This window comes from Chanodichthys erythropterus, chromosome 13 (genome assembly GCF_024489055.1).
Source record: "Chanodichthys erythropterus isolate Z2021 chromosome 13, ASM2448905v1, whole genome shotgun sequence".
In the NCBI taxonomy this organism is placed as follows: Eukaryota; Metazoa; Chordata; class Actinopteri; order Cypriniformes; family Xenocyprididae; genus Chanodichthys; species Chanodichthys erythropterus.
In genome coordinates, this window is record NC_090233.1 from 11,431,231 (window position 1) to 11,451,127 (window position 19,897).

Here is a 19,897-nt window from a genome sequence, read left to right on the forward strand (position 1 = left end):
GAGCATGATTTTCTAACTGCCAAAATGCCGTAAATCCAGTACATTTAATCAAATTACCTCATCATTTACATTCAATAATTACTGTATCCACACATGATAGATTGCGTGCAGAATCTGCTGCCTTAAATCGTGCTAAATTACTGTTGTTCTCGACAATGCACCTTTGTAAAAGTGGGGATTTAGCACTTACTTGCATGAAGAACAAATATAGACACAGATAATGGATTAATTTCAATTTAAGACTCAAACTTTCTCCGATACAAAAACATACCTCATGTGAGTTGTATTTAATGAAGATAACGAGCAAGAATGCACTTGTTCCCAAATATCCACATGACTACAAATGTGTCATTATCATGCAACAGGTCGAAAAACAAAACATACATTTTAAACACAGTACTGTCAGTATTATCTCTATTTTGCAATGAAATAATAGTTCTGACTAAAACCACAGCAGAACTACAACACACGTTTGTTTCGCGAACAATTCTGCGGCTTTGAACAAATCGTGAGAGTGAATGATTCAATGGCTGCGTCCGCAAACTGGAAAATGCTGCCTTCTGAGGACACATTTCAAGGTAGGAAGGCATCAAGGCACGTCCGAATCCAATGTTAGCTTCACTTCCTGTCTCATGAGATACCTTCCTCAGATCGATTTTTGAAGGAAGCATAGATGTATCCTTAGCTGATATCCCACAATCCTGTGCTTTCCATTCTGTGACAGTTAAGCTAGAAAAATAAAGATGGCGTCCAAAAGTTGCGTTTACTGGGTAGTTTATGTACAAATGTACGATTTTGACCAACATATTTAAAATTTTGATATCATTTCTATAGAGAAGTTACTACTGTAGTGATTAATTATTTGTTTAGTTCTCACCAAAGCTCATGCTATATTACTGTAGATCATTTAACTGTTACGCTGCCTCAGAAGTCTTTCCGAAATCAGTTTCGTGAGGTGCCTTCATGCACAAATGATGCCGTACAAGTCATTCTCTTAGAAGACAGCGAGGCAGCAAGACAGCTACCTAAGTTTTCGGACGCAGCCCTTGATTCATTCCAGCCACTTGCTTTGTTACTGAACGAATGACTTGATGACTCACTCATAAAAACAGTGACTTGCTGCCACCTACTGGCGGTTTTAGTTTAATATTTAAAAGTTTTACCAGTGAATATTTCTCTATTGAACATTTTTATTTAAAACGTTATTTTATAAAGTCATTCATAAAGCTAAAAATATGAACTGAAAAATCAATTTAGGGGGCAAATATTGTCCCTTAATGGTAAAGATGACTGCAGTCGAAGTGGAAGAGAGGGGGTACGCAGAAGGATGGTAATCCCTTCAGGGGGTACTCCAAGCTAAAAAGTTTGGGAACCACTGACTTAAAGGATTAGTTCACTTTCAAATGAAAATTACCCCAAGCTTTACTCATCCTCAAGCCATCCTAGATGTATATGACTTTCTTTTTTCTGATGAACACAATCAGAGAAATATTAATAAATATCCTGACGCATCCGAGCTTTATAATGGCAGTAAGCGATACCAAACGAGTATTTCACTATACAAATTTTCATTTTGAAACTTTAAAAAAAAAAAAAAATGAAGAAATCAATGACCAATTAAAAATGTAAATAAATAAATGTTCAAATTGAAAACATAAACATATTCATTTTTTTGAGAAAAATATAAAAATAAAATAAAATAATGAATTGCTAAATCATTTTAATTCAACTTTTTAATGCATTTAATGCATTTGCAAATCACTTTTCTTGTTATCTCATACATATTTAATAATTACTTAATAAACCAATTTCTTTCTTTTATTTTAAAGTGGCTCTCCTAGTCCTCCATACTGCACACTGTATAAAAAGCATTTCTGCAAACTAATTAATTGCAATCTCTGAGAGAACTCTATGCAAAAAAAAAAAAAAAAATTGGCTGCTGTCCTGCTCACATCCCTTAGATCAGCAAAGCAGCCTCAGCACTCTCCATTGACTCAATTAGTCAATGGTTTTGTCCATATCAATCACTGTTGGCCTGTGTGTGCATCCAGCTGTGCTCTTACATTCCTCAGCATATCCATGTAGAGCCTACTGTTCTCACTATGGAGAGAAAAAAAGACTTTAATTTCTTTGTTGTTTTATTGCATTGTACTTTTCTGTTCAATCTTATCATGGTACTCACTCAGCCACAGAACGGTCAAATACCAGGATTCCCATGTCCATGTAGTATTGAGCATTTGCTCTCAGATCAGTCCAGTATTCATTTGCCTGCCACATAAACAGTAATATATTCCAGTAATATTATTACTAATCATGTACTTAAAGGTGCTGTAGAACGCGTTTTCAAAAGATGTAATATAAGTCTAAGGTGTCCCCTGAATGTGTCTGTGAAGTTTCAGCTCAAAATACCCCATAGATTTTTTTTATTCATTTTTTTTTTTACTGCCTATTTTGGGGCATCATTAAATATGCGCCGATTCAGGCTGCGGCCCCTTTAAATTCTTGTGCCCCCCGCCCCCCAGCTTGCAACTGCCTTAAACAGCATAAACAAAGTTCACACAGCTAATATAACCCTCAAAATGGTTCTTTACAAAGTGTTCGTCATGCAGCATGTCTAATCGCGTAAGTACAGTGTTTATTTGGATGTTCACATCAGATTCTGAATGAGTTTGAGGCTATGCTCCGTGGCTAATGGGCTAAAGCTACACTGTTGGAGAGATTTATAAAGAATGAAGTTGTGTTTATGAATTATACAGACTGCACGTGTTTAAAAATGAAAATATCGACGGCTCTTGTCTCCATGAATACAGTAAGAAACGATGGTAACTTTAACCACATTTAACAGTACATTAGCAACATGCTAACGAAACATTTAGAAAGACAATTTACAAATATCACTAAAAATATCATGATATCATGGATCATGTCAGTTATTATTGCTCCATCTGCCATTTTTCGCTGTTGTTCTTGCTTGCTTACCTAGTCTGATGATTCAGCTGTGCACAGATCCAGACGTTAATGCCTGCCCTTGTCTAATGCCTTTCATAATGTTGGGATCATGAGCTGGCATATGCAAATATTGGGAGCGTACATATTAATGATCCCAACTGTTACGTAACAGTCAGTGTTATGTTGAGATTCACCTGTTCTTCAGAGGTCTTCTAAACAAATCAAATTTACATAAGAAGGAGGAAACAATGGAGTTTGAGACTCACTGTATGTCATTTCCATGTACTGAACTCTTGTTATTCAACTATGCCGAGGTAAACTCAATTTTTCATTCTACGGCATCTTTAATTTCATTAGAAACATTTTTTTTTCATACTTTTACCTATTGCACTATACTTTAATATGTTTTAATCACTTTCCTTATGTCATTGTAATTACATTTTGACTGCTGATGACTTAAAGGTGCAGTAAGTGATTTCTGAGAAATGCTGTTGAAAGTGGATCAGACCAAGCAGTACAACACACTTGTAGCCAATCAGCAGTAAGGGGTGTGTCCACTCATAATGGGGGAGGAGAGACTGATGAATAGACATCCAAACCTCATGAACATGCAACGCAAGAGTGGGGGCGGAGCAATGAAGGGAGGGTGTGTTTGTTTGGGTTGATTTCAAAAATCAACAGTTTCTCAGAAATCGCGTACTGCACCTTATTTAAATAACTAAATAATGGCTGTATAAAGAGATTTTTGATTCTTAATTCAAACATACAGGGTAAATATAAAACATAAAGGTTTAGAACCTCAAAATAGAACAAATAGAACCTTTTGCAGGCTGCAAAAAAAAAAAAAAAACCTTGAGAGTTCTTTTTATTTGATGTAAATAGTGCTATAGCTTTTAGAGGTTCCAAATACAAAGCAAGTGATAGATGTATTTTGGTTTGATTTCACTTATACTGTACGTACAAATATTATAATCAGCTGAACAATGGAAGCCTTTTTAAAGGGTTATTTCACCCAAAAATGAAAATAATGTCATTTATTACTCACCCTCATGCCGTTCCACACCCGTAAGACCTTCGTTCATCTTCGGAACGCAAATTAAGTTATTTTTGATGAAATCCGATGGCTCCTTGAGGCCTGCATAGCCAGCAATGACATTTCCTCTCTCAAGATCCATTAATGTACTAAAAACATATTTAAATCAGTTCATGTGAGTACAGTGGTTCAATATTAATATTATAAAGCGACAAGAATATTTTTGGTGCACCAAAAAAAAAAAAAATAACGACTTATATAGTGATGGCTGAAGCTTTGGAGCGTTATGAATCTTTTGTGTTGAATCAGCAGTTCAGAGTGCCAAAGTCATGTGATTTCAGCAGTTTGACACACGATCCGAATCATGATTCGACACGCTGATTCGTTACGCTCCGAAGCTTCCTGAAGCAGTGTTTGGAAATGTCGTTTTTTTTTTTTTTTTTGGCGCACCAAAAATATTCTTGTCACTTTATAATATATTAATATTGAACCACTGTACTCACATGAACTGATTTAAATATGTTTTTAGTACATTAATGGATCTTGAGAGAGGAAATGTCATTGCTGGCTATGGAGGCCTCACTGAGCCATCAGATTTCATCAAAAATATCTTAATTTGTGTTCTGAAGATGAACGAAGGTCTTACAGGTGTGGAACGACATGAGGGTTAGTAATGAATTACATTATTTTCATTTTTGGGTGAACTAACCCTTTAACACAACATATCAAATCTGAGGCTGTGGATAGGTTGCTAGTGTTCACCTGCTCTTGTATGGTGTAACCCCATTGGTTCTGAGAATAACTGGGATCCCAGAAGCCAGACTGTCTCTTTATACGTAAAAATTTCGTGGCCTGCTCCCCCTTCACAAATGGAGCGGTGAACACACCTATGTGAAAAATCAATTATTCATTTGTTATCTGTATAAGTCAAATAGAGTTTCCATTTACATGCACATAATTCATGATTAGTTCCTTGCTATACACTGGCAAAATCAAACTCACCACTTATGAGAGTCATCAGAATCACTATCTGCTTCATGCTTTTCATCTGTGCACAAGCAGGGAAAGTGTCTCTGTGCTCTCTAAATAAAACAATATGGTGATGATAAATATATCTACTCTGAATGAAAACAAAAAAACAAAAAACATGAGCCTAATTTGGTAACACTTTACAATAAGGTTTCATTAGTTAACTTTGGTTAATGCATTAACTAACTAAGAGCATTACATTTGTTACAGTATTTGTTAACATTTGTTAATAAATGCAACTGTCCATTTTTGGCTCAGTCAATGCCATTAAATAATATTAACAGGTGCAACTTTTAATTTTAACTTTATTGTATTAGTAAATGTTGAAATTAACATTAGCTAAGATTAATAAATGCTTTTGAATCATTTTTTATCATTAGTTCACATTACAATGTACAATAGTGGCCAAAAGTGATGCCCAGCCTATAGGACATCTTTACCCAAATATTTTAAATATTATGTACTATTTCATAGTTGTGCTTGGAGTCAATTGTTTTATTTGTGATAATAATGCAATGAACACATGCCAAATTGTGTGGAAATCATTTTGGCCATGCAGTCATACAAAGATTATGAACGCTTGTAAAAACAAGAGAGAACTAACTAAATATTAGTAATGTAGTCAGTGTATGCTTTGTTTTTCTATGCAGTTTTTGTATAGTAAAAATGAACCTGTGGCTGTAGTTTGCCTTTTTTTTGCCAGATTATTTTGTCAGATGAATACCTTAACCAAGTTTAGCGTTTTGTGCTTCCCTCATGTTTAAAATATTTTAAAAATATATTTTTTTCTTCATATTTTGATGGTTTAATCAAACTTATAGCATCAAAAACAAACATCACTTTTGGCCACTACTGTAGTTAAATTATGTTAACAGATGAAACCTTATTGTAAAGTGTTACACTCATTTTGTCTAAAATAATAAATTAGCTCAACACTACTCTGAGTTGTATACAATAAAGTGCTTTCAAAGTAATTATGAAATGTACAGTAAACCTCAAACAACAGCTAGAAAGAAATGTCTACCAAGAACAAGCAACTCTGGCCTCAACTATGAAGTTGCACCTTCATAAAAAAAAAAAAAAGAAAAAAAAAAGCTTTCAGCTGCTAAATAGAAGAAAATGTCAAAATATGACCAGGCTGGTTTCTCAAAAGCATAGTAAGCCTGAGTAAATCATAGAACCATTGGCACCAATCTCACGATGCTTTAGAGAAATGCAGCCCTGAGTAGTCATGTGCCTCACAAACTATATGAAGGCAACTTAAATTGACCTATGCTATCACTTTTTACACAAGGTTTGCTGAAACTCTAGTTTTCGAGCATTGCTGTGAGTTTTACCTGTGCAGAAGTCTGTAGAGCGTGGATCACGAAAGGCAGCTGCTAGAATGTGGAGCTGTGGTGTGAGAGGGAACAGGAGACTCTTTCAGAACATATCTGAATACACAACTCTGTGGGAACCATGACCACTGAAATGACTATTCACCTAGAACAGCAATAACATTCACACAAGTAAATATAGCAGTTTAACACAAATACAGATAGGTTTGGAATAATTCAGATTTTTTAAAATGCTTTTGAAATAAGTTTCTTCTGCTGATCAATGCTGCTTTTATTTGATTAAAAATACAAGACGGTGAAACATTTAAAATAACTTTTTCTGTTGTGTCACATGATCCTTCAGAAATCATTCTAATATGCTGATTTGCAGCTCAAATATTACCAGTTATTATTAGTGCTAAAATATTAATAATGGTTCTTATTCATCATTTTTTATCTTTATTTGCTTTTTAATATATCTGTGGAAACGGTGATAAAAAAAAAATCAGAATTCTATGATGAATATAGAGAAAATCTATTTGAAATAGAAATATTTTTAACATTATAAATGTCTTTACTGTCACTTTCCAAACAATTGAATGCCTCCTTGCTGAAAAAAAAATTGTTTTCTTTTCTTTTTTTTTTATTTATTCTTACCTCTGAATGATAGTGTTTCACAGTTTCCTCAAAAATATGAAGCAAAAATGGTTTTCAACATTAATAAAAATAATAAATCAGGATCATGTGACACTTGAGACTGGAGTAATGATGTTGAAATATAACTTTGCATCACATAAATTACATTTAAAAAATATTCTTTTAAATTGTGATAATATTTCACAATATTACTGTTTTATTGCATTTTTCATCAAATAAAGGCAGCCTTCATGAGCAAAAACATTTCAAAAACATTAAAACATTTGAATTTTTTAAACTTCTGACCAGGGCTGCATTTCCCAAAAGCATTGTAAGCCTAAGTTGATCATAGATAACAATAGATAAATTTAGGCTTACAATACTTTTGCAAAACGCAGCCCAGTATAGTGATCCCAAAAGTATCTAGAAATGTGAGCCACACTTTAAAATACATGAATGTCATTGGATTATGTACAAAATATTAAGTCAAGTAGCATTTATTGAGATGTAGAACACTTCTGACATAAACACACTGTCATGTATGCTCTCCATCTGCCCATCTTCACCAGTTTAGTCAACTAGTCAGGAACTACATTTCCCAGCATCCCTCCTGTCCCTCACCTGCACTCCTCACTTGGCCATCACACGCACCTGTTCTCCATCAGCATCCCAGTCAGCACCAGGATAAAATTCATCCACGTCCTCCATCATCATCACCATTCTCAACCTACAATGAAAAGAAATTTAAGTTATCAACCAGCATTCATTCAGACTGTTTATGTGCCATTTACTCACCTGAATTGTGCCATTATCCCATCTGTTCAATAAACAACTGTTTGGATTGGTTCTATCTGTCTCTGAGTCCGGTTTATCCTGACAGAAGACCAGACCAACAACTTAACAGTGATGAATCCTGAGTATTCACCTGTCCACCCTGCTGACCTGTTCCTCTCCCTCTCACAAGATGGCCACCCTCTAGAATAGTGATTCCCAAACTTGTCCTGGAGGACATTTTGTATGTTTCCCTCATACATCACACCCGATTTAACTCATGTGCTCATTTGTAGAGACAGCAAGACCTAAAATGGGTGTGTCAGAAATAGGGAGTCATACAAAATGTGCAGGGCTGGGGGTCCTCCAGGACAGGTTTGGGAACTGCTCTAGAAGACTATGTGGAGGAGTTCCTCGAGCTTCCTTACCTTGTGTCTTGGAGTTACAACACCTGAAAACCATCTTCAGGAGTGGTTTGGATAATGATCTCTTCCAACGGTTACCAGCAGGAACTACCACCTGTAATGATCCACCCCAGGAACGATATCTACTTTCTCACAGTAGAAGTATAAGAAGACACCATCGCTCCTCAAATCGCAGCCTCCTCAGCCCACTTCAGTCCTCCTAGTGCCATCGGTCTTCATGTCAGAGACACCACCTGCCTTGGAACTCCTCCCTAGTATTTCTCCACCACTCCTCACACCTGCCACCAAGCCAGAGCCAATGACTGCCACAGACCCTGAGCCCAGACAGCCCTTTACCCAACCCACCATGGACACAAAGCCAGTGCCCACCGCAGACCCAGAACCAGATTGAGCCTAACATGAGTAAAGGGCCAGAGCCAGTGTCCGCCAAGGACCTGTTGTTAATAGAGAAGGTCACCCTAGAGCCAGAGCCCAAGCCAGTTTTTGTGTCTGACCAGGTGCGAGAGACAGCACCCATTGCTGTCCCATTGAGGATTTTAGTGGAATTTGACAGTGTGGAGATGAGTTACATTCATGTCCCCTTCCCTGGTGTACAGTTGCTGCCTATAAGCACGATCAATGAAATGGACTCCTTGGTTCCCTCCTATATCCAATCCAAGTCCCCATAACATAAGGTTTACCTGATCCAAACATACACTAATGTTATTTTCTAGTCCATTTAAGGTCAGGTCTCAAATATTGAGTACAGCTCACAAGTACAGAATTCACTTAATTAGAGTGAACCTTTTTGACTAGGATACAAAATATCATAGATTTACAGAAAAACAAGCACAGACAAGAAACTTAAAAACAAATGCCTCCGAATAGCTGCAGTTTAATAATGAAAAGACCTATCTTTATACATGACAGATTTATACACATTTGAAAACATGACACATATGTTGCATTTAAATTTTATAACATTTTGAAATGTTTAATATGAGCTAACAGAAATTTGGCTTAGAAGGCCTACATGTACAAAATAAATGAGACTTAATAAAACAATTATAATGCTGACAGAAAGAAGAGAAGGGTGACTATACTTGTGGTTTTCAACATGTGGGGATGTTAGTGCACCAAACCCTAAAAATAAAAAAGGAAGACAAAACCTGTCACTAGAAGAATCGCCATCCGACTATTAATGGATACTCTAACACATATAATACAACAGTTAGCAGTATATATAAAAAAAAAATAAAAAAAAAACCTCAAATAGAGATATAATATATATAGTATTTTTGAGTATATATATTAAATGAGACAATTTGAAGAGAAAAGAGGCTCATGAAAGATAGACACTGACATTATTGTTCTGTGGCTGCATCAATGCTATAGTGCATGGAGAAAAATCAGGTGTTGAAACAGACAAAGAGGTCAAACTGAATAAAAATCAGCAAAACCGCCCTAGTGTTTTCTCACATTCCAAATAATTGGCTTTATATAACACTACTGTGTTGTTCATCAATCTAGTCTGATCTTGTAGTCAGTAGCACAACAAAAAAAAAAATGTTCTACTTGTAAGTTTTTCATTGTCTGTGCACAAAACAGAGAACTTAAAGTAATTCGAAATGCTTAAATATTCTGTCCCATTAACTGATTACCTTTTTATATTAAAAGCAAACTCTAGCCATTCTGTTCCGTTTTTGCATGCAGTTTTGCACAACAAAAAAAAAATATCCTGTAGTTATTCTTTCATTCAGGTACACACAACAAAAATGATGCCAAATACAAAACACAAATACACCAAATCTAAGCCTTATTTTGGACTACTTTTCTTCTATGATAAGATCTATATAATATTTTCTTCATCCAAGACTGTTCACGATCTTCCGCTCTGTTCCGAGTTCACAATAAAGCTCACAATAGAATCTGCATATTGTCATCATCATATAGAGTGCCCAGGTGTGCTGAATGATCAGCACATTAGATAACATGCAGGAGAAACCAATTTAAAACTCCAACAAGATAAAAGGGACTCACTGGTAGATTGAAGAACACTAAAGATGTGAGGGAAAACAATGTTCTTCAGAAGTGTGTTATACTGGAAGTGATAAAGACATGCAAGGCACAGACACTGTCAGCTACAGTAACCAAATCCGCACCAAATTAAATGAAAGATGGTGTTGTGCTACTTGCAAAACTTTGAAAACAAAATAAGGCCCTACAGGTTATAGAATTACAAGAATTATCACATTAAAATAGGAAACAATACTAAAAATCAAGGCAAGACGCATGTGGAGTTCTTGTTGCTTTGTCTACAAAGGTTTAGCAGACTGAAGTGATGGTAACACTTTACAATAAGGTTTCATTTGTTAACATTAGTTAACATGAACAATACAACATTTATTAATCTTAGTTAATATTAATCTCAACATTTACTAATATAATAGATCAAAAGTTGTATCTTTTTACAGTAAAGCACTGTGAAATAGCAAGTTAATAAATGCTGTAAAAAAAAAAAAAAAAGAGTTCATGTTAGTTAATGTATTGACTAATGTTAACAAATGAGACCTTATTGTAAAGCCTAACCGAAGTGATTTATCACTGAAATTCTTGCCCCATCAAAGCTTTTAAATCTCATTCTATATATTCAAAGTTGGCACATTGCATTGGGTTATGAGGAATTTTCTACTTGGGAACTACTGGAGAAGGCAAGATTTTCAGTGAAAAATTATTAAAATTTTGGCCTGTCCCTTAAACAAAGCTATCGTATGGTGAATGTTGAAGGAATAGACCACATGAATCAAACAGACTCACTGTATGGTGTTCTAGAGAACAAAGAAATGGCTATGGCTCTGAAAAGAAATGAGAATTTTCACTTTGACATCCCTTTCAATTCATTTGGCTTCCATCACTATAAAATCTACCTCCATTTTCCAGAAACCTGTGTACACTGCTTTCCCCATCCCAACTGGTCCATCTTTCACATTGTCCTCACGCTCATTCTTCACCCTAATGTGGTCAATTTGTCGATAAGGTCATCAATTGTGTACACAATGAGCTTAATATCATCTTTCTCGGACATGCGATGAAGCCCAAGTTTGCGAAAAATGACGTCCACGTCATTGCTGAGTACCCGCTCTGCGACCTGCATGGAGACGTGCCAGGGTACATCAGAGTCCTTGAGGCCGTGAATCAGACGAACGGGGCAGGAAACGGGCATTGGGCTGTGGAGTATGCAGTGGTTCTCCGCCTCCTTCAGGAAGTCCAAGCTTAGAGTGTAGAAACCCTCTTCATTGTGCTTGGTAGGGAATTTCCAAAAGCCCTGTTCCTCTATCTCCTTCTTTGTCTAATGAAATAGGTGAAGAAGATCTGGATCAGGAGTGTTGCAAAGAAAGCAGTGCCTCCTCAAAAAAACTGACCATGTATAAAGATGAAAATAAACAATATTTACAATGATTTGTTTTTTTGTTTAGGTTTTTTTTTTTTTTACAATAAACATTTAAACCCCTGGTACAAATTTTTGCAGTGTTGCATGCTTACTAGTATAGGAGATATTAAAGGGATTGTTCAACCAAAAATGAAAACTATCCCATAATTTACTCACCCTCAAGCCATCCTAGGTATATAGGTCTTTATTCTTTCAGTCAAACACAACCGGAGTTGGATTAAATAAATATCCTGGCTCTTCCAAGCTTTATAATTGGAGTAAATGAGGGGGACAGATTTTGAAGCCCAAAAAAGTACATCCATCCATCATAAAAGTAATCCATATGGCTCCAGGGGGTTAATAAAGGCCTTCTGAAGCGAAGCGATGCATTTTTGTAAGAAAAATTTCTATAATTATAACTTTATAAACTCTAATCATTAGCTTCTGGTAACAGTCTTCATGAGCATTCACAAGAGAGTCGAGTTCCAGCGTATGATGTTGGAGTAGCGTAAGCTAAGGTTAGAGTAGACGCCTCTCGCGGTTCAAACAAATAGTGCATGAGTAAATCTTGGGATAATTTTCATTTTTGGGTGAAATATCCCTTTAAGTGTAAAACTCTCATTTACATGCTGAGGGTTGCATGTCGAAACTCTTAAGTATGAGCAATAAAGTGGTGCAGGGATGATGTATTTTTGAGGCCAAAACCCGGAAACAAGTTTTTATTTTAGCACTTCAGTTTCCATCAATGATCAAAATCAATGTTTTTTTTTTTTTTTGGGGTTTTGGGTTAAATGTCTGAAATACTAACATTGGACTGCTGGTTAACATGTAGTCAGTCTCTATATCATACTCATTCCGACATCTGGCAGAATATATGCAAATGAGAACAGCTTTATTGGACATTCGGCTATATATTACATTAAAATATCATATCATTAGCCTCATAGCATAATTGCCCAAGTCATTTTTTGGCCAAATTGTGATATCTGCCTTTGAAATATGATCTGGGCAATTACGCTATGAGGCTAAGGATATGTGAGCACGGATTAGGAGAGAAAACAGATGTAAAGTGCCGCATTATTTTATCTAGTGACATTTAGAGACTTTTTGAGCAGGCTTTAGCTACTTTTAATTGAAAATGGCAACACTGACCCTCTTGTGATTTTTTTTTTTGTCATGAATTACTTGTCATGAAAAAAGGCAGCTGCTGTCGGGGACATTAAACGTCATCCGCCGAACAGATAAACTCATCTACTCGCTAGTCGCTTTCACAGCCTCATTTATAACAAATCAGCCTTTCAGAGAAAATGTTTTTAAATAAAGACTGACCAAAACTTAGTGATGTTGAAGTCATGTGACTGTGGTGTACTTTGTTTATAGCCTAAGTTTGGCTTTTTACTACTGGCGACTGAATTTAGGCTTCAAAATTGATAAAAGTTGTGTTCATTTGTGAAGATTATCATTGTGAAAAAATGTGCAAGAAGCATAAACTTTTGTTGATCACAGAGCTTATTTCTCCAATAATCCAAAAGCCAATGAAAAAATGTTTTTTTTTTTTTTTTTTGTAGGCTAACTTCCACGTTTGCCTACAAAAATACATTGTCACTGCAGCGCTCCATGGTAATAGTAATGCTATTACACAATTTGTAAAACTTGTATCAAATTATTTGCATTATTATTATTTATCAATATTTAAAATGCTCCAAAGATGTCACTGAAGTCTTTCGCACCTCTATTGGTAGGGCATGGAAGGCTGTGACAAAGTGATCTGCAGCGGTTGAGATGCCCACTAAAGCAGCTGTCTTCTCTGGCCGTGCAAGAGCGGCTAGCAACATCAGCCACCCACCCATGCTGGAGCCCACCAGGATCTTGAGAAAGTGACATGAAAGAGAAATTGGTGCGAAAAAGAAAAAAGCAGGTCAACTTCCAAACACTTGTTAGAACCTTTTAATAGGGAAAAAACAAAGTGAACATGGGTTACTGATGGCAAAAAGTAGTCTGTACTAGGGCTGATTTCAGTTTGGTTATGTATATAATTTGATTCATTTGTATTCAACTAACTGAAGGCATATTTGACAATAAATGATTCCTGGTAAAATTCAATCCATCAAGACTCTCCAGTGTGGTAATGCTGTTAATCCACTCACCTGTGGCCCTTCTACTAGTTCATCCAGTACATAGAGTACATCCTTCTTCCAGGCACCAATGTTGTAGTTACCCATTTCCCCTTCAGATGACCCGCAGCCAGAGTAGTCAAACCTAAAGGAAGAACATTTTTCAGAATAGCATTAGAGTTTGAATGTCAAGGTGGATAGAGAAAATACTGTACACTGATAATAGACTCTGATTTCCCTGCCATGCCCATTCTGCTCATTCATTTTTCACCTCTAGAGGGGATATCTTTTATCCCTGCTTCTGGTTCCACAGGATGCATTTCCATTTTCTAGATGGTGATGTAACTTTTCCTACCATTTTAAAGTATCATTGCAGATTCTTCAGTCAAATGGTAAGTAACTGGATTAATAGATTTATGTTATAATTTTAGGTCTAATGTTTATAAGTTGCCAGTTTATAAGTTATAGTCACCACTCTTTGATGAGACCAAAACAGTTTTTTATTTTGTCTTGTGTTACAAACGTTCTTTTCAGTGTTGCAAGAGGCCTATTAAAACGTGTGCGACACTACAGCTCAATCTGGACAATGACGGAATAAAGATACTACAAATTTGATTTAAAGGTGTTATTTGTAAGATTTTTGGATTAAAATATTCAAAAAACCACTAGAACAATGTTATATATTTTGTTAACTGCACCACATAAGCATTAAAAAACGGGAAAGTCAGATGAAAAGTCATCGCACTTTTTGTCAAGCATTAAGTCATTACTTTTAGTCAAACTACAGTTACCAACATTAATTTTGATAGCTATTTTTTATGTAGTCTTTAGACAAAATAGTTATAATTTTTCTTTTCGGACCAATTCATTTAAGCTTAAGAAAATTTTGAATCAAGGTAACAGACTGTATTGACACTGCACTCTTAGCAGTAGCACTTGTGCACTTCTACATATCACTTTTCAGTGGTTCTCAAACTTTCTAGTGTCGTACCCCTGAGGGATTTAACATCCTTCTGCATATACCCTCTTGACTGCAGTTACACGGTTTCAGTATTTGCCCTCTTAAATTGATTTTGCCAGAGCAGTTTTTTACCTTTATAAACACCTTTATAAAATAAATTATGCTTTAAATAAAATTTAGAAAAATTCAATAAATACATTGATGATAAAAACGAAGTGATGCTTTTAAATATTACATTAAAACCACCAGTATGTGGCAGTAAGTCACTGTTTTTATGAGTGTATCATCAAGTCATTCATTCATTCAGTATCAAAGCAAGTGGCTTTATTTATGAATGGGTCATTGAATCATTGGCGATTTGTTCAAAGCTGCAGATTCGTTCACGAAACACAGCTTGTGTGCTGCAGTTCTGCTGTGGCTTTTGCTGCAAAATAGAGCAAAAATACTGATAATACTGTTTAAAATGTACATCACTTAAAGGTGCCATCGAACGTTTTTTTTACAAGAAGTAATATAAGTCTAAGGTGTCCCCTGAATGTGTCTGAAGTTTCAGCTCAAAATACCCCATAGATTTTTTTTTATACATTTTTTTAACTGCCTATTTTGGGGCATCATTAAATATGAGCCGATTTATGCTGCACGGCCCCTTTAATTCTCGTGCTCTCCGCCCACAGAGCTCATGCTTGCCTTTAACAGTGCATAAACAAATTTTACACAGCTAATATAACCCTCAAATGGATCTTTACAAAGTGTCCGTCATGCATACTGCATGCATGCGTCAGATTATGTGAGTATTGTATTTATTTTGATGTTTACATTGATTCTGAATGAATTTGAGGCTGTGATCCATGGCTAAAGCTAACATTACACACTGTGGGAAAGATTTATAAAGAATGAAGTTGTGTTTATGAATTATACAGACTGCAAGTGTTTAAAAATGAAAATGGCGACGGCTCTGGTCTCCATGAATACAGTAAGAAACAATGCTAACTTTAACCACATTTAACAGTACATTAGCAACATGCTAACGAAACATTTAGAAAGACCGTTTACAAATATCACTAAAAATATCATGATATCATGGATCATGTCAGTTATTATTGCTCCATCTGCCATTTTTCGCTATTGTTCTTGCTTGCTTACCTAGTCTGATGATTCAGCTGTGCACAAATCCAGACGTTAATGCCTGCCCTTGTCTGATGTCTTTCATAATGTTGGGAACATGAGCTGGCATATGCAAATATTGGGGGCGTACATAATAATGATCCCGACTGTTATGTTGAGATTCGCCTGTTCTTCGGAGGTCTTTTAAACAAATGAGATTTATATAAGAAGGAGGAAACAATGGAGTTTGAGACTCACTGTATGTCATTTCCATGTACTTAACTCTTGTTATTCAACTATGCCAAGATAAATTCAATTTTTAATTCTAGGGCACCTTTAATATGACCCTTGTTTGTTGAACAGTTGTATAAAATCAATATTCGGGAAACTATATTCGGGCAATATTCTTGATGGTATAATATGATCAACATTAAAAATTAACTCACAGAAGTATATTTTTGTATCGAAGAGAGTGGTAATCTTACATCTCTATGCAGTCTGTGTCTATAAGCTACTTGTTCTGTACAAAGGCATGATATTGTGAAAAACAGCAGTAATGTAGCACGATTTGCTGGCTTGTTGTCAGTTTTGACCGAAAAAGATGAGGTCATTTGATTGAATGTTGTGTATTTAATGAAGATCGCTGAACTCTGTTTTCAGATCATCCGCGCTTTGTGTAGAGAGAGTGTGTGTGTGCAGGGTTGCCAGATTGCAAAGATTAAGTAAAACACGTTATTTTAACAGAAAAACTCTGATTGGGGTTTACATTCTGGAAATCTGGCAACCATAAGCATGAACGCTCTTAAAAATGGTCTGTTATGTTTTGTCTCCTTTATTCGACAAAAACAAAAAGTGATTTCAAAAGAGTGATTTTGGGAAAGTTTTTTTCGTCAACTATATTACATGTGTTGATTTAGTAACAGTTATCGTTTAATGATATTGGTGTCGTCTTTCATCGTCTAGTCTGTCAACGAACATTTTTCGTCATAGTTTTTGTAAATGAAACACTGCCATGTACATGATTCTGCCTGAGTCCCGTTAGATTGCTTTCCACCGCCTGTGGAGGTTAAGACGACAACTCCCATAATTCCACACTCATTCATGCTGTCATCAAGCTACACCTTTGTTATTGTTTTGAATAAGCGACCTCTAGTGGCAAAACTTACATAATGTGCCTTTAAATGAATCAAGAAACATGATTTACTAAGGTATGCAGTAGTCAGTTTACTGGTATTTGCAGTTGTATTTTTGTAAAATTATCAGAAACATTTTATTTGAAAGTGAACTAATCCTTTAAGGTTAGGGTTTAAGTTAAGGTTAGAGGTTAGTATGGACATGACCAATGAATCTTTATGATCAGCAATTGGGCAGGGTTTGCACTTAACTGCACTGAGAAAAAAATTTTCAACAAAACTTTTTATGCATTTTGGCCGTTCATTTACACGACAACGGCTTTTTTGGGGAGCTGAAAATGGAAACTTGTGAAATTTGTGTAAGTTTTTTAAAATGATACAATTATTGTCTGTGTGTTAATTTGCAAAAACGGTGACCATGACATGTTCAGTCTGTAGGTGCTCAGTGTTTCTTTACAAAGTACTGGCCTGGCAGCAGAATACAGCGTTTTATTTTAGTAGTCTTCATGGATCGGTGTAATTTTTCCCCCAGATTTTTAAACTCATATTTTCATTTTTAAGGAATACTTGATTGTACTTGATTAACAACTAATTCAGAATGTCCATCTCTAGTGAGGTACCTGAGATATGAGTGACCCAAAGACTTGCAGAACTCCTCTAATGCTTCTGCTTTCTGTCCACCCATGTGTGAGGCAAAACCAGGCAAGAAAACCACTCCAGGACTCTTCCCTTTCAATTTCCTGTAGGCCAGCTTTGGTAGATCAGGCCGTGTAGCATACTGAATCGTGGTCTTGTGTCGAACACCTAAAACACAACAACAACAAAATGTGCAATATTATTTACATGCATAAGTAAAGCCTGAAAGCTAGGCATACAAAAAAAAAAAAAAAAGCTATTACAAAACACTATGCGTTTTCTTCCTTGCACGAACAGGTTCTAGATATATTTTATTCACTTCACTTTCACTCTTTATTACAAACTTGATAACTGTAGCTGGTGGCGCTTAGAGAGGATATCAAAAACGAATGAAGGTGTTTCAGCAGCCATCTCAACAGCAGGTTTGCACTCTTCCGCCTTGTTATCTCCACTTAAGCAGAGTTCAATCTTAAATTACGAAATCGAAGAGTTTCATCAAGACATCATAAATGTTATTATCGCCTGTGTTTTTACGTTACAGTGAAAAACATCAAAGTGAAACTCGTTCCTTATGTTGAGTGGACTCTATCATGCTGGCCACACCTCCATCATTTACGCCCCCTGGCCGCAACACATCGAAGGCATTGCATAACCTCGCTTCGTAAGGACTCTGCTTACCCGTTGTAACGTGCGGGAGAATGGTGAATTGCCGGACGTTTATTTTAAGGACCTTTGAGCAATTTCTGAGCACAGTTGACGCCATTCTGCCCCGCTCTCTGCGGAGACACAGAGGTTGAGACAAGAATCCAATCTGAAGTAGACGAAGACCTGAGTGCAAATCACTGCCTCCTGCTGCCGTGGAGACCGACACAGCTGCATAAACATAGCCATTATATTAAAGGGATAGTTCACCCAAAAAACCCTCAAGCCATCCTAGGTGTAGCCTATATGACTATCTTCTTTCAGACGGACACAATCTAAGTTATATTTACAAATATTCTGGTTTATCCAAGTTTTATAATGGTAGCGAATGGCGCCCATGATTTTGAACCCCAAAAAAGTGCATCCATCCATCATAAAAGAAATCCATACAATACGACTCCATTGGGTTAATAAAACCCTTCTGAAGCGAAGCGATGGATTTTTGAAAGAAAAATATCCATATTTAAAACTTTATAAACTATAATAACTAGCTATATTAACTATAATAACGCATCAAGATATGGCGGAAAAGTAACGTCTGATGAGGTTAATATTGGGGGGGGGGGGGGGGTATGTGGTGCCAAGGGGGTGCATTCATGGGCCATGCGAGCAAATTTGAAAGCGAGCAAATTTGAAAGCAGAAAACGAGCACGCATTTGAAAACGAGTTAGCACTAAAGGATTAGTTCACTTCTGAATTAAAATTTCCTGATAATTTACTCACCCCCGTGTCATTTAAGATGTTCATGTCTTTCTTTCTTCAGTCGAAAAGAAATTAAGGTTTTTGATGAAAATATTCCAGGATTCTTTTTAACCATAAATGCTCGTCTTGCACTGCTCTGTGATCCGCAGAGCATCTGTTGGAAAGGTCATGTGCGACGTAGGCGGAAGTACCGATCCAGTGTCTACAAAGCGAACGTGCAAAGAGTAACTCAAACGCCTTTTACAAAAAAAAAGGTAAAACAACAATATCAGATGATTTTGAAGGTGGAGGAGAAAATGAGATGGAGTTTTTCGCCCTACTGCGATACTATGTCACACATGACCTTTCAAAGTAATGCGTGGCTCATCACAGTGCAAGATGAGCAGTTGTAGTTAAAAGTATATAAATTTTACTTTTTTTTTTTTTTTAGAAAAGGACCAATCGTCTCGCTAGATAAGACTCTTATTCCTCGTCTGGGATCATGTAGAGCTCTTTGAAGCTGCACTGAAAGTGCCATTTGGACCTTCAACCCATTGAACCCCAGTGAAGTCCACTATATGGAGAAAAATCCTGGAATGTTTTCCACAAAAACTTTAACTTCTTTTTAACTGAAGAAAGAAAGACATGAACATCTTGGATGGCATGGGGGTGAGTAAATTATCAGGAAATTTGAATTCTGAAGTGAACTAATCCTTTAAATGCGCGAAAACACCCAATGGATCACGCATTCAAAAGCAATTACAACTGCATTAAATGTATGAACAAGAGGTCTAAAATAAGAATTTGTATAGAAATGCCAAATGATTTCAATGTAAGAGAAGAAGAGCTTGAGTTTGTTGCACAGCCCTATTTGTTTGAACCGTGAGAGGCATCTATTCTCACCTATAAGCTTACGCTATTCATCATATGTCATAAATCGCGTCAGGGGTTACACTCCCTCCGTAACTCAATGTGTACACTCATTTGCCCAAAGCTAG

The 19,897-nt window shown here is 36.2% G+C and overlaps 1 protein-coding gene across 2 annotated transcripts; it reads right to left on the reverse strand.

Annotated features, from left to right (window-relative positions):
• Positions 1 to 9,022: 9,022 nt before the first annotated feature.
• Positions 9,023 to 18,326, reverse strand: abhd10a (abhydrolase domain containing 10, depalmitoylase a). 2 transcript variants are annotated; one of them, XM_067406988.1, is made up of 5 exons: positions 18,195 to 18,326; positions 17,501 to 17,684; positions 13,716 to 13,827; positions 13,299 to 13,436; positions 9,023 to 11,487 (listed from the first exon to the last, which is right to left on the reverse strand). In XM_067406988.1, exons 1-5 carry the CDS (start codon positions 18,277 to 18,279, stop codon positions 11,146 to 11,148), a joined length of 861 nt encoding a protein of 286 aa, XP_067263089.1. In that variant the 5' UTR covers positions 18,280 to 18,326; the 3' UTR covers positions 9,023 to 11,145. The 2 variants fall into 2 exon arrangements, with proteins under 2 accessions (XP_067263089.1, XP_067263090.1); XM_067406989.1 differs by lacking the exon at positions 18,195 to 18,326 and adding an exon at positions 17,861 to 18,072.
• Positions 18,327 to 19,897: the final 1,571 nt, after the last annotated feature.

What these genes read in the sequence shown, in the direction of transcription:
- abhd10a (XM_067406988.1), bottom strand. Translation starts at nt 18,279, where the DNA reads ATGGCGTCAACTGTGCTCAGAAATTGCTCAAAGGTCCTTAAAATAAAC. An exon ending in TCTCCCGCACGTTACAACGG is followed by an intron (nt 17,685 to 18,194) that starts GTAAGCAGAGTC and finishes GTTGTGTTTTAG; the next exon opens with GTGTTCGACACAAGACCACG. An exon ending in TTGGGTCACTCATATCTCAG is followed by an intron (nt 13,828 to 17,500) that starts GTACCTCACTAG and finishes TTCTTCCTTTAG; the next exon opens with GTTTGACTACTCTGGCTGCG.